The sequence below is a fragment of the Ovis aries genome, chromosome 26 (assembly GCF_016772045.2).
Source record: "Ovis aries strain OAR_USU_Benz2616 breed Rambouillet chromosome 26, ARS-UI_Ramb_v3.0, whole genome shotgun sequence".
NCBI lineage: Eukaryota > Metazoa > Chordata > Mammalia > Artiodactyla > Bovidae > Ovis > Ovis aries.
Window position 1 is genome coordinate 30,450,858 of NC_056079.1, and position 15,584 is coordinate 30,466,441.

The 15,584-nt window shown below is 39.8% G+C and overlaps 1 protein-coding gene across 7 annotated transcripts in view; it reads left to right on the plus strand.

Annotated features, from left to right (window-relative positions):
• UNC5D (unc-5 netrin receptor D) overlaps window positions 1–14,751 on the plus strand; it is a 638,805-nt gene extending 624,054 nt beyond the window's left edge. For all 7 annotated transcript variants that reach the window (XM_004021770.5, XM_042241215.1, XM_042241214.1 and 4 more), the window contains one exon: window positions 8,697–14,751. In XM_004021770.5, the coding sequence (XP_004021819.1) occupies window positions 8,697–8,901 (205 nt within the window). In that variant the 3' untranslated portion in view covers window positions 8,902–14,751. The remainder of the gene's footprint in view (window positions 1–8,696) is intronic.
• Window positions 14,752–15,584: the final 833 nt, after the last annotated feature.

Here is a 15,584-nt window from a genome sequence, read left to right on the forward strand (position 1 = left end):
AAACAGCCTGGGGCCAGTTTAGCCATGAACAAACCATATATACAGTTTGTAAGTGGCAGGTTTTTCTCCTAAAGGCAGTATGCGAGAGAAGCTGTTTCTGCCCCTCCCAGAGAACCAATGGAGAAGGCAATGGCACCCCACTCCAGATTTTCCAGCCGGGAAAATCCCATGGGCGGAGGAGCCTGGTAGGCTGCAGTCCATGGGTTCGCAAAGAATCGGACACAACCGAGCAACTTCACTTTCACTTTTCACTTTCATGCATTGGAGAAGGAAATGGCAACCCACTCCAGTGTTCTTGCCTGGAGGATCCCAGGGATGGGGTCGCACAGAGTCAGACACGACTGAAGCGACTTAGCAGCAGCAGCAGAGAACCAAAGTGGTGCTCCCACTCTAAGCTGCAGGAGTGGTGACAGGGGCATTGTATTCCTTTTATGCAAGGGGTGAGTTTGCACTGGTTTTTGAAGGACTAAGTTTCCCTTCTTTCTTTAGTCACTAAGTCATGTCTGACTCTTTTGTAACACTAGGGACTATGGCCCACCAGGCTCCCCTGTTCATGGGACCTTCTAGGCAATAATACTGGAGTGGGTTGCTATTCCCTTCTCCAGGGGATCTTCCCGAACCAGGGATTGAACCCACGTCTCCTGCATTGGCAGGTGGGTTCTGTACCATTGAGCCACCAGGGAAGCCCTATCCCTTAAGTTAATGTAATTTTCAGAAAAGATGGACATGCCCAAGCCCCTTTATAGTGGAAATCATTCTCTTCGTGGGTTCATCTCAAGCAGTAGTACAAATGCTGACAAAGTCAGAATCCCTGGATTTGACTTCATAATTGGAGAAAATGAAATTATGGGGAGGATTTTACTAATTCATTAAATAATCCTTTAATAAAGTACTTAACTATTTCTTTTCAGTATGTGTGAAGATTTATTTAAACACATTGAGTATTTTTCAAATGGAAAAGTATCACTGTTTCTCCCTTTCCCCCTTCAGGATTAGTACCATGGTCTTTTATCTTGGAACAAATAGTGGTCTTTCTCCTCTATCCTCAGGATTCTTGAAAATATCTCAGTGTTATTGAAGAAGAACTTTAAATGAGACGTATTTTTCCATGCTATATCCCCATTCAAAGAAATCTGAGATTTGCTTTTGCAGTTTTCACTGCCATTCACTGCCAAATATGAGAAATTGTCAGAGGCTTATAATGAATGAAGCTGGAGAGCTGAAAACAGAGTCTACAACTGGCTTTATTCCTTTTGGCAGCTCACTGGGGGTCCTGAAGGCTCCAAGGCTTACATCCATTTTCTAAAGAAGGAAGAATCCTTGCTAGTCCCTATCAGGAGCCAGATAATGGAATAAGCAAAAGGAAGAACTATTAATATTAATTTTATTGCCAGATTAATTGGCCCAAAATAATTAATGCACCACCCTTAGGGCACAACAGAGTGGAACTCAGCATGTTTTCAACTGCCTTTATGTTTTCCTCTTGGGTTCCCCATACCAGCTTCCTTTCATGTGAAGGCACAGGGATAGAGGGGGGGATTGGTGGAGGGGGGGGTGGAGAGGCAGAGGTGATATGATGATGAGCATCTTTTGCCTATTCTTTAGGAAGTGAATCAGACTTGGTTTATCCTAAAAGCTGCTCTGCTGATTTGAGTGGCCAGTGAGGATGAAATCTGGGGATGAAAGCTTGATGAATTGAGCAAATGCTTATGCTGTGTCCAATTACAGTTATTCAGTATAAATGGTTTTTCTCTTCTATTTGCATTTAAAGAACCATATGGAGATTGTTTTTGGTCACATAAGAGGTTTTCATTAAATGAGACAATTAGGATGATAGCAAGGATATTAATATTTTTTTTCATTATGACTATGTTTCAATTCCCTGTTTGGTACTATACAGTAGGATTAGGCACCATTCTAGTAATGATGTCTCCCAATTTATTATAGGCAGCTTAACTTAGTTTTCACTTTGTATGCTGCCAAACTATTCAGAAAGAAGATATTTTTTAGAAAAAGTGGACATAGGTATAAATGGCAATGGTTTGTAGAATAGAAACAAATTTGTTGCCTCAGTGTTACAGGTGCAAGTGGTTCCCTGCTACTTGGAAGTGTTGAGTGACCCCCTAAATTCTGCATGAAAGTATTGCACGCGCCTGTGATGAGGCATCTTCCGTGCCAAAAGATGTGAAGCTGCAGCTCAGATGTGGTCCCCTGCTAGATTCATTCATTCTCACAATTAGTTACAAAGAAGAGCTTGCAGCTTTCAAATAGGCATATCAACCCCCTGGTAGCAAGGCTCTTGAGTCACTAAAATAGAGGCTTTGTTATCTGGAATTCAGAATGAAAGGCAGTCCCTTATAGGTCACACATAGTCAAGATAGAACTAAGATGCTAAGACAGGCAGACTCCAGCTTTAAGCACACACGTGCCCTGGGTAGCTCTTTCTGCCTGTATGTCCCCAGGGCTCACACAGAGCCTCAGACCTGCGCTGCCTCCATTACTGTTATCTGTTCTTTCTGTTAACTGACTGAGGATTTAGATGTTACTATTCCCTAAGATGTTTGTATTTGAATACTTCTTTCAAGTACTAAAGAAAGGCTGGTATCTTTCGCTTCACACCTAGACACTTTGCCTTTTCATAAAATGAGCCCTGGGTTGCAACAGTAAATGGCAGAATTTTATCATTAGATCCTCAATTCTCTCCTCCTCTCTGTACCCAAAAATGGGAACAGAAAGCACAGTAATTATTTCCAAAAATTCTCAAATCTAACCTAATTTCCAACTAACATGGTCATTAGTCTGAGGCTGTATTTTGAAAACTGAGATTGTATATTAAAATTTGGTGGTTGACCCATATACACCATTATAAGCTGGCCTGTGTCTAACTAGTGAAATTGCTAACGATTTATGTTCTCAATTCTGCCCTGGCTTCCACATAAAGAATGGAATTTTAATTGGGGATGAGGGACAACAGGGTAAGGAAGACTCAGGAAGATGAAATTAACCATAGTAATAAAACATCTCCTCAGGAGCTCAGGTGAATAGAAAGCTTGTAGGGGCAACAAAACAAAATTAAATAAACTATTACTACTTAATGAATGTACATGGATAAATCTATCTAGGTGTCTTAGCATGTACTTTTTATGGTTTATCTGGCTTCTTTCAGTGAGCTTTCCAAAGGAAAAGATGAGGTCATTGAGTCTACAGGATTTAGAACAAAAGAACTGAAGACAACGGGTGATTCTAAAGTAAATTCCTAAGATTTAGAGTAGATAATTTTATCTATACAGTATGCAGGGCTTCCCTGATAGCTCATTCGGTTAAGAATCCACCTGCAATGCAGGAGACCCAGGATTCCTGAATCAGGAAGATCCACTCAGAAGGGATAGGCTACCCACTCCAGTATTCTTGGGCTTCCCTTGTGGCTCAGCTGGTAAAGAATCTACCTGCAATGCGGGGGACCTGGGTTTGATCCCTGGGTTGGAAAGATCCCCTGGAGAAGGCAAAGGATGCCCACTCCAGTATTCTGGCCTGGAGAATTCCATGGACTACATAGTCTATGGGTTGCAAAGAGTCAGATATGACTGAACAACTTTCACTTTCACACAATATGCAGCGTCTTTCAGTTCAGTTCAGTCGCTCAGTCGTGTCCGACTCTTTGCGACCCCATGAATCGCAGCACGCCAGGCCTCCCTGTCCATCACCATCTCCCGGAGCTCACTCAGACTCACGTCCATCGAGTCAGTGATGCCATCCAGCCATCTCATCCTGTCGTCCCCTTCTTCTCCTGCCCCTAACCCCAGCATCAGAGTCTTTTCCAATGAGTCAACTCTTCGCATGAGGTGGCCAAAGTACTGGAGCTTCAGCTTTAGCATCATTCCTTCCAAAGAAATCCCAGGGTTGATCTCCTTCAGAATGGACTGGTTGGATCTCCTTGCAGTCCAAGGGACCCTCAATAGTCTTCTCCAACACCACAGTTCAAAAGCATCAATTCTTCGGTGCTCAGCCTTCTTCACAGTCCAACTCTCACATCCATACATGACCACAGGAAAAACCATAGCCTTGACTAGATGGACCTTAGTCGGCAAAGTAATGTCTCTGCTTTTGAATATACTATCTAGGTTGGTCATAACTTTTCTTCCAAGGACTAAGTGTCTTTTAATTTCATGGCTGCTATTTTTCAGAATTATCTTAGTCGATCAGAATTTGAAAAGCCTATGACAAAAGATTCACTGCATAAAAAAGTAACAATTTGAAGCATCTAAGACCAGCATAATAAACACTGACTTCTTTAAACATTTTTCAAAGAGAAAGGAAAAAATTGTTTTGTTGGAGTCATCCACCTGAATTTCAAGATGTCTGTTTTTGCCAAATGTTCCTTTTTCATTTCCAAAAAAAAAAGAAAAAGACACTCAGGAAATCAACTATTGCTATGAATTCTATTTTCTAGTATTAGCAGCATTTCCTGAACCGTGTTTGCATTTACCTGCCAGTGTTTAAATGTACCAGCATTATTATGAAGAGAAATGGGTCACACAGATTGGGATCAAAATAATTTCAAAAGGGAAGTAGGAAGATAACCAAATGGATATATGGTATACCCATTTTCAAAAATATCATAATACATTTGCACACATGTAAGTAGTAAAATGGGGTTTCCCTAGTGGCTCAGATGGTAAAGAATTTGCCTGCAATGCAGGAGAACTGAGTTCCATCCCTGAGTCGGGCTTATCCCCTGGAGAAGGAAATGGCAACCCACTCCAGTATTCTTGCCTGGGAAATCCCATGGACAGAGGAGCCTGGTGGACTATAATCCATGGGGTCGTGAAGAGTTGGACACAACTGAGCAACAAACACTTAAGCAGTAAAATAATCCAGCTATCTTTGAGAAATAGTCTGTATGTCCCCAGTCTTTTTGGCACCAGAGACCAGTTTCATGGAAGATCATTTTTCCATGGATTGGGGACAGGAGGCAGGGGATGGTTTCAGGGAAATTCAAGTGCATTACATTTATTGTGTACTTTATTTCTATTATTATTGCATCAGTTCCATCTCAGATCATTGGGCATCAAATCTCAGAGGTTAGGGCCTCCTGGCCTATAGCAGTAGCACTCTAGCATCTTTTGTTTATTAATTATCCTGGGGTAGACAGGTAAGTATAGTTTAATAGGATGTCTGTTTATCCCAAAGCTGACTGAATCATTTTTAATAAGGCTGATATGCTGCTACATGTATCTACTAAAATTAAGTGGAATTTGAGATTTGTGTGTATTGCCGAGTGTACTTGTATAAATTGAGAGCGTCAATCTGAAACACGCTTTGGGGAGCACATTTAACTTGCTACAATATGTTCGGAGATCCGTGCCAAGGGAGAGTTCTATTTCTGCCTCTTTGATCATTTAGCTTCCTGTAGCCCTGGGTGCCTAGTCTGCACATGGGGGCATGTGCAGGGCTTCTAAGAACCCAGTGCCTGACAAGACTCATCCTGCAGCCTTGCTGTTCTTCCTCCAGGCAGGTGTGCTTGTAACAGCTTCGCACCGCAGCAGCATCTATGAATATTCTGAATAGTTTGTTGGGACAAGGATTAATCCCAACCTCCAAAACATATTTTCTTCTGCCTCTCCTAAAGTTTTGTTTTTACATTTTATGCCCAGATCATCTTCTCGTGTCAAACGTCAAAGCTCTCCCAGCAGTTACAAAGGATAAAGATCTCAGAGTGGTTGGAACAGGGCATGTAGCTCAGGGACCCCAGCAACTTCAACCGTCTAGGGCTAATTTTCAGCACCAGATGAATAGTCAGTTTTATCTTCTCTCAAATGGCTACTACATCTGGAAGTCTAGTTTGAGTTAAACGACAAAACATGGGATGTCATCGGCACCATGACCTACAGGCCAAATCTGGCCCAACACCTGCTTTTCTAGCCCCAGAGCTAGAATGGTTTCAGGAGAATATGCAAGAGTGATATGGTGTGATATGTGAAAACTGTGACATTCAAATTTCAGTGTCTCTATAAAGTTTTAATTTGAACACAGTCACACCCTTTCACCGACACATTGCCAATAGCTACTTTCCCACTGCCATGGCAAAGTTGAGTAGCTGTTGTAGAGACCAGATGTGGTCCCTATGTTAAAAATATTTCCTCTGTGGGCCTTTAAAGAAATCGTTTGTCACCCATGGTATAGAATAATGGGTAGCTGTGGGGTTAATAGGATCACGAGGATTCCAGTCACTCCCCCAGAGCTGAGTCCATTATTCATCAGTAGCAAATACAAAATATAAACCCTCAATAATATGAGAAATTTGTGCTTCTTTTTGTGGTGCTTGCCAGCATTTGCCTTCCTTTGAAATGACATTGGAGAGCATACAGAATTATTTCCCCCATGTCACAAATGTGTGTCAGTGGTCATTATTCTCAAATTACATAGATACAAATTAGAACACAGCCCACCTAGCATCCAGTCACACCTCTCAGTTTTTGCCTCTTTTTCAGCTATTTCTCCAGTTTGTAATCTGCTTGAACACTGGGTGGGATGTGCCCATTTATGTATAGACCTGGAGATATAGCGCCTTTCCCCACAAACAGCTCCCTACAGGTAGGAGGAAGTGGCAGCATTCAAAGCAACGTTTTAAGTAAAAGGAACCAGGATCCCTTCAACTACGGAAACAATATTTGCTTTGCTATTTCTAGTAGTGTAGAAATAACCATACTGGATTCCAGGGCCACCTATGGGGGGAGGGCAGTGGGAGCAAGAAGGAAGGAAAGAGAAGATAAAAGGAAAAGCAAGTAGAATTATTTTTTAGCCTGGGCTTCTCCCTCTCTCAAACTAAGATTCAGATGTATTGGAAAGTGTCTGTCGTACCCTGATATTTGTGCTGTTTGGCAATCAACTAGCTTTAAGTAGTCTCTTCAGACTTTTGAACAAAATAGAACTTTATTCACTCAAAATTACTGTTCATGCATTGCTTATAAATGATAATGAGCCCTTAAAAACTTGTCTTCTCTTGCAACTGCTCTTGGCTCTAGGAGTCTACTTTGTGATTACATGCTGAGTCTGATGATTGAAAGTCATACCATCCTCAAGACAGGCAAATCTTCGTTGACTTTGGGAAATCTTTTCAATTCATCAGAATTCTACCATGACATTTCTATCCCTGCTGTAAAAGTACCTCTGAAAACCTGTGACCTTTAATCCTCTGTGTGGTCTCAGTCTTCATCGTAGCAAAGTTATTGTCCAAAAGGTTATCATTTGTTTTCACTGAAAATCTCATATCATCTGAAACAAGCTCCAAGCAATCAATTACTCAGTCGATAGATATTGAATAAATACCTGTCACAGTATTACGATCAGTGTTGTTGCAGAATCAGAAAATGATTAGCTATGGCCCTTCCAAGTGTCTGCAATCACAGTGAGAAGGCAGAGTTCACAAACATGGGATATATACATATGCATATGCATATATACATATACATATATGAATCTTACATGAAAATGTAAGTAGAAGCATAAAGAGAAAAATAATAAGTCATGTTGAGCAAAGAGATGAGAATTGTCTATAAGATGTTACTGAAAAACCTGAATGAACCTTCTGGCCAACCCAGCACAATCCGGGCCTTATAAGAGTGTAGGATGTTCATAAACAGAGGGGAAAGAGGGAAAGTGGACATTTCCTAGCAACAGAATTCACTGGATGAAGGCAAGGAGAAAAGCATTACCTCAGTCAGCGTTAATGGCTCAAAGGAAAAAAAGAATATGGAGGGAAAATACATATATAGCCATAGCTAGGATGAGGCCAGACCAAGGCAGGCAGTGAAAACAGGTAGATACCTGATGACTGAAGAAACAAACAGGAGATATTAGAGAGTTTGGAGCTCTAACGAGCTGGAAGGCGTTTGCTGTGATTCAACTGTAAATTCAATAGAGCATAAATAAGGAAGCTGCTGTTTTGTCAGAAAGAAAGAGAAGGCTCAAAAATAAATGTCCTAGTGTGAGAGATTAGAAGAATAGCTGTAGTTACTGGGATGCTTTTTTGCTTTTTTTATTCCTTTTTTAATGGGTAGAATATTTGTTACTAGAATGGGGGCCAGTAGGAGGCGTGGAGATTATACTGATTCCTGATGCACTGAGTCTGCAGAGGAAGACTGATACCTAATTGGAGCAGTCCCTTGGTCATTTAGAAAGTCTGTCACTAGCTCACATTAACCTAGAAGACAGGAGGTGCCGATTTAGACACTGTCCACTGGAGTTGACAACTAGTCCATTTGGTATATGAGCCCAAGGAATCACAGATAAAATCTTGACAGCACGTATAATCACTGTGGGAGGCATAAAGAAGTGTCGGATATTTTGGAAAAAAATAATAGGAGTTATATCATCACATAAGTTAGTGGAACAGAGCTTTTTAAGAGGGTGTTCAAGAGAGAAACACGCTCACACACACACACACACACAACTCAAGGAAGGTGAGGACCAAGAGGACACTTACAGGATAAGAAGGTCATTGGAAACCCTCCAAAGCACAGTTTCAGTTGAGTGATCTGATACAAACTAGACCATCCCCAGGTCTACTTTAATGGAGCTCTTTAGTAAAATAATAGCTCTTACAGTTCATTTCTAATTCCCTTATAACGACTGTATACGTTCCTTTATTTCTGTTTATTTTTGCCTTGTCATTTTGTTTCTTCAATTCTGTCTAGGAATTTGTCTTATTTTGCTACACAAAGTAGCCCGTCTGCTGTCATTTTGAACCTGTGGGAAGCTCGTCATCAGCACGATGGTGACCTTGACTCCCTGGCCTGTGCCCTTGAAGAGATTGGAAGGACACACACGAAACTCTCAAACATTGCGGAATCCCAGCTTGATGAAGCCGACTTCAACTACAGCAGGCAAAACGGACTCTAGCCCACTTCCTCTCCTGAGAGAGTGATGGCCAGCTTTGGGACATTTGCTTTCAATGGGAAAGAAAGAGGCAGCTTTCTGCCCAGTGGCATTGGGGAGTTCAGCCTTCATTTATAATCAGTCAATATCCCCGATTGAAGACACTGAATTTGATATAGGTAGAATATCTTGGTAGGGAAAAGTACTAGCTCTCTTAAACATAAGACGGTTCTACAGTCTCCTCTGAATCCATACTTGGGTTCACACTTGAGGGACTGCTCAGATTTGGAGTGACAAGGATAAAGTGAGATAACTGTGGGGAAAGATGAGCTGTAGCAAAGCTGGGAAGCAGAGATTAAATCAGTGCATGTTTTGAAATAGATTTTTAATGATGCACCCCCAAAGGACCGGCTGATGCTGGTACCAGACTGTCAAGAGTTTTCTAACCAACTGGCATGGGAGATGTTGGCAATCAGTGTAAACTGGCTTTTAGAAGTGAAGCAGGGTTGCCAACTCATTTGTAGACTTCAACGGTGTCAAGAAGGGCATTTAGAATTTTGAATCTGAGTACACCACACCAGCACCAATTCCCTATCTATCCCAGCCACTCAATAGGTCGAGAGGTAAGAGACCACACGCTCATCTTGCAGCATACCTACCCCACCTTCATTTTCTCCAAGGACAAATCTATCCACATTCTTTCTTCCCCTTACACTAGGGGAGAAGTTTCAAGGAACATAGACTTTTCAGTATGGGAATTTATTTTTTCTAGCTTAACTCAACAGAACCATCTCTAATTCTCAGCCAAGCCACTCAAGTTGCAAGTTATTAGAACACAGCTTACGCACAGATTTAGAGACAAGAGAGGTCGAATCAGATCCAAGGAAACATGAATGCAGATGCCACAGACCTCAAGCTGTCATCCTAGGGTGCAGGCGTTGATTTAGTTCCCCAGCATGGTGGTTATGAAGGGATGAGGGGTTTCAGGGTCCTTTACAATCCAGTTCTTGAATTTTCCAGCCTTTTGGTACTGTGTTCATACAAAATCTCTCCATAGAGACTATAGGTCATCCTCGTTTTGCCTCTTAAGAAATTAGCAAATGGTCTTTGCTCTAAATGTTATCCGACTACATAGACACGAGAAATACTTCTACCAATGTCTCAAACTACACACGTTGTTCAGAGAGCCTTCACGCTCCAATAATTCAACCTTCTTGAGTATGTTTACTTTAAGGACCATTAACATAGTGTACTATGTTTGAAATGAAAGGCAACAATATTGTGGAGAATTGAAATCCACAGATAGTACATGACCCCCATGTTAACACTTCACTCCATCTTTTATCCTGTTTAATTATTTTTGACAAAATATCCTGGTAGACTAAAGATGAACAGATTTGCTCCTGTTCATTTAGTGGATGTTTTAATTAGCTGTCCAGAATCAGGACAGCCAAAGTCAAGGACTTAGAACCTAGCGGTTGACTCCATTAGAATAAAAATAGGGAATGGGGGAGATGGGAAATACTTGGCAGTAGAGATGCAGCCAATTTTTTAAACAACATAGATCCCATGTTTAAAAAAATGAATCTCCACCTAAGTGAAAAACAACCAAAATTAAGGTGAATTTACAATACCCTGGGTAAGGCTTTGAAGAACTCTTTAATGTGTTGGCCATTTGCTCTAATGAATATGTGGTACAAAGGTCCCTTGTATTTGATAGAAGGCTTTGCTACATGAAATTCAAAAGCATCTTGCTTTTCTCAGGAACCAAAGGTATGTTATATAGAACAAGTCCTCCTAGAACTGTTGAACATATTTTCAAAATACCACACCTCCATCAGGAAAACACTTTTTTGCTAGTGTACTCAAGTTGTTTATTCCTTCTAGGAGCAAAACAGAGAACGTGCAAAAGTGTAAATCATTTGCTACCCCGATATGATTTGAGATAGAAGTGGAAACTGATGGTCAATCTCCCAAAATAAACCTGAGGGTTGATTGGCATGGGTGGTATATAGAAAGAATCTGCATTGAACTGCTGAATGCAAACTTAAACACAGTGTAGAGCTTATATTGTTATCCGTCTTGGATGATTTTTGTTTTAAATATCCTACCCATTTTTCCTCTTCTCTTCTAATTGGCCTTTTAATTGTTTCATCTATTCTATGAATCCACACAGATCTTTTTTAGATTTTTGATACATTTTTTATATTTTAAAACAGATGGAAAATGTCCATGTTTTCCCTAGAATCTATCTAGATTGTTTTAAGAATTTATTAATTCCTGTCTAGAATTTCCTCCATTTTCTTTTTTTTGGCCTGAATTTTATAAATAAGTGTGATAAAGGAAGCAAAAAAACATAATTCACCTCAAATTTCAGCCCAAAGTTCAAATCCACCTTTCAATCCATTGTTTCCTCTTTACATTTCTCATTTCTTCCAGGATCCCATGTAGAATTTCTACAGGTTTTCTACAGTAGGAGATTCTGTGGCCATTGCAGGTCAGGATTGCACACTATTTTATAATAGAATTCCAAAGAGAACCCATATTGTTGAGATTTACAGACCAAGATGTGTTTGTGTGTGGCAGAAGAGGATGAAACTGCGCATCAGACAGACTTAGCTGGTGCTTGAATTTGTGGTTATTCACTGCAACCTAAACCCTGGTTTAGTTTTAAGACTTTCCTATCATCTTGCCTTTCTTGAAAGGGATTCACTCAGTCTAAGCACTTACACTCAAAAGTCTTATTGTCCTAGAGCAAAATGAAACAATAAAGGTGGTCTTTCATACTTGGTAGGCGACTTAAAATTTTTACAGGATAGCCCACTTAATGCCAAATCTTTCAATGCTCAAATGCATCTAAGTCTAATAGCCCAGCTTTAAACATGACTTAAAAGAAGCCACCAAAACGCTGCATTTCCCAGCTTCACGAGACTGCAGCCCCATAAAGGTAATTTACAGTTTTTAGAGCATTGCTTGTGCAGTCTTCCAGGCTTACATTAAAAATCCTTTAAGCCAAAAGGAAGCTCACTCTATGGGTTTAAATGCAAACTTCATTTACCGGTGCAGGAAGTCTCATAAAACTCATATGTATTCCCACAAAAATTTTATTGGCCTTTTTGTAAGAGATGAATAGGAATTGACAGTTGTTCTCTTGAAAGAGGGGAACTTCTCTCTGTTCTATTATTTTTATTTCCAACTACAGGTGTTCTCCTTTGCCACAGTCCCTGTTATTTTCTTTTCAGTTGACTTTGAGAGAAGTTATGAAGTCAAATCACTAAACAGGGTTCTCTTTGGATTAAAAGTTCTGGATGTATTATAACAGTTTCCCTTGATAGAAATTTTCAACATCGGGATAAGAGAATATTAAAAAGAATAGAACTGGTTGAAGATGGTATTGTCCACTTTGCAAACATCTGACCAATCTACCTGTGAATTTCAAAATGTTGCAGAATCTTTTGATATGCTTTGGGTTTTTTTTTGTCATCTTCCCTTCGATTTCTTAATCCCCCTGTAAAGGTGTTGAGTCAGATGTGTTAAAGGTGAAGTTCTCTCAGAGGGTCTTTGTTCCAGATCCGTGAAGGTCGCAGGAACTATGAAGGAGCTGAGAAACGGCTTTTCTGGCCCACTGTGTGGCCCATTTCCATTAATTTTCCTCATGAAACATTGCAGAGTTCTGAATCCTTGGTAACTCCCATTGACTGGACCAGAGGTGACACCCACAGCAATGGGAGAACAAAATATTGTCCTGCAGATAGCGACACATTCTATGATCCCTTGGTGTTAGTTGCCATAGTGCTGTATTTACAATTGATGCTTTAGCCAGACGCTGAATGGCCACTGTTTCTGCCGTTTCCACTGTTTTGTCTGCATAGAACTTTCCTGAACTACAAGCAAAAATGTATTTTGTCAAATGTCACAAAGTGAAAATGTTACTAATCTTAGGTGTGTTGCATATTTTGTGTTTTTACTTTCCAAACTTCTTTCAAAAGCTGCAGTTATAAAGCTGTTTGGCTGTGTTGACAGCATGTGGTGTTTTTGCAAAAGCAATTCTAGGAGAGCCAGTGTCTACCATGGACTCCTCACATCCCCAGTTCCAGGCTTGTCAACAAAACCGAGAAAGCAATTCGTGTGCTGTTATTTTTTTCAAGAAAGAAAAGGGGATGGAAATCAGACCTGGCTGTTAGTCACTAGTGTGTAGTACTGTGATCTGAAGTAGGAAATTTAACTCACATAGAATAATTGTGGTTTTTGAAGCAGCTACTTTGATTTTTCCTTTTGCTGTGAAGATCATGGATTTGGAATGTCCTCACTAGGTGGGCCTAAGACAGTGACACTGAACCCCGTGTCTTGGAACCCACCCTCCATCTGAACCCAAAGATTAAAAAGGCAGTAAGCTTCATGTTTAGGCCAGAGATGCAAAAGTTCCTCCCCCATCCCTAATATTGAGTTTGGCAAGGGGTACTTTTTTTTTCCCCAAAAAAAAGTTAAATGAGAAACTATATCACTAAATTGGATAATGTAGTTCTTCGCATGAATGGAAATGTGTGTTTAATCATTTTATGAAAGGCATGATAATATCATGAAATATTGAAATAATGAATATGTCCTTTGGCTTCAAATTGTGCTCACCTGCCAAAAGTATTTCCCTATCTGAAGCATTATTTACATCCAAATTCCTAAGTTGGACGAATTATATAATCCCATTAAAATTGGATATAGAGAGTAGGTAAAAACGTGACTGTGGTTCTGTTGAATCATGAAAAGGAAAGGTGATATTTGAGAATTTGTGGACAGAATATCATGCCTTCTGACCCCATTACTGAAACAGATATTGCAACCAGAAATAGATCTAATAATTCTAGTATTCCTCCATTAGCAGCTCTGATGATACTTAAAGGGAAGTCACCTCTTACCAGGAGACTTCCATTTAAGCCTCAGAGCGTGACTAAAATATTTCAATCGGAAACACCTTCCAAGGTCTGTCCTAAATTATGTTGACCACTCTCATTCAAAACTCCTGTGAAAGAAGGTGGGAAACACTCCATCTGTGGAAATTTTCCAGTCAGGAAAACAGTTTCCTTCTTTTCTAAACTGGAATAAAGACCAACTTATTATTTCCCATTCTTCAGAACCGTATCTGATTGGTGCATGCAATCCAGTAAGTCTCAACCTAGAAATATTGCAAATATAAGCAGTAAGAGGAAAACTGGCTAATTCTTCCTGACTCAAACTGAAAAAACAAAAAGGAAAAAAGATATATATAAGTAATGGTTTACCTCCACTTCTGTATGGAAGAATTTTTAAAACAGATTTCATTTTGTTCTGTTTATTTTGGGAAAGTGTGTGTGCCCGTATGTGTGTGTGTGTCGGGGTGGGGAGGGTGGTTCTTTCAGATGACTCATATCTCAAACCCATTCCACTCTCAACATTCATTTGATGTGTTCAAAGCCGGAAAAAAAAAAAAAAAGCAGAACTGAATACTTAATTTGACATGAAGCTGAAGGAGTGAACAAGCCAGAGGAGAGAGTTTGAATAAAGCATGGCCTTGGCTTCATACCACACTTTTTGTGCCTTGTATTATCAGTGTAAATTCTGAATGTTGTACAGTAAATACTTGGATGGACTTCTTAGAAAAGGCTGCACTGGCTTCTTTTTCAGCACATGTACATATCTATAAATATATATACATATATATTTGGTAATGCCAAACAGCTGTGTTATATTGTATTGAACAAAAATGGACGGTTTGGATGTTTTATGTAGAGTTTGCAAAAAACTGGATGGTTACAGACTTTTCAAGATAAATGTACAGACATAAATTCCTGCCTATCAGTTATTTATGAATAAAGAGTCTTTTATTGACATTTTAGGATACTCCACGAGTGGAACTCTGAACTCTCAATGAGAATCCCTTCTACACACTTCCTGACACATCCATGCTGGGGCTGGAATGCCTTCCATATCAAGGACAATTTCCAGTATATTGAACCTAATTAATATGTTGAACCTAATGTCTCCTGTCCTCAAGAAGATAAAATGAGGCACATGGAAGCAAAGATGAGATGATCTTTTTGAGATGCTCTCCTAAGTATTTCTAGACCACATCAACACACACACATCACCACCCTTGGGATTTTATACAGTCTTAAGATACCTGCCACACCCTAACTGGGATACCATTTCCATTATTCCTCAAAATGCTTGCATTATTTTTACAGACACTAGAGAATGTTCTGCCTCTCCATGGGAAAACGTTAAGAACATAAGTAATGTTGTACACTTCAAATACATCTTGACTGACTGAATCTGTTTCGAATGGTTTTTAACACATTATTGACCCGGGGATTTTTGCAGAAACTAATGCCTGTGGCTGGCGATTTGTTATATATGTGAATATTGAAATATCTCCAGTCAATAACGTTCAGGTAACAAAAGATGTATTATTATGCCTCTGCTCAATAAGCTGTTAAAATGCTGAAAGTTCCCAAGAATTTAATAACTACTTACAACTGGTTGGAGCCTTTTTCAACAGTATGATTTACTGGAAGATGGTTTCCAATCTACTTCAATGAGTTGGTTGTCAATGAAAAGGTCAAAAATTGGCTTAAACCAGTGCTTTCTAAAACTTGGTTCTTTAAACCATTTCACAGATAACAGGTTTTGTCCCAAAATTAAGTTGGAAATTTATAGAATGTTCTCTAGATTTC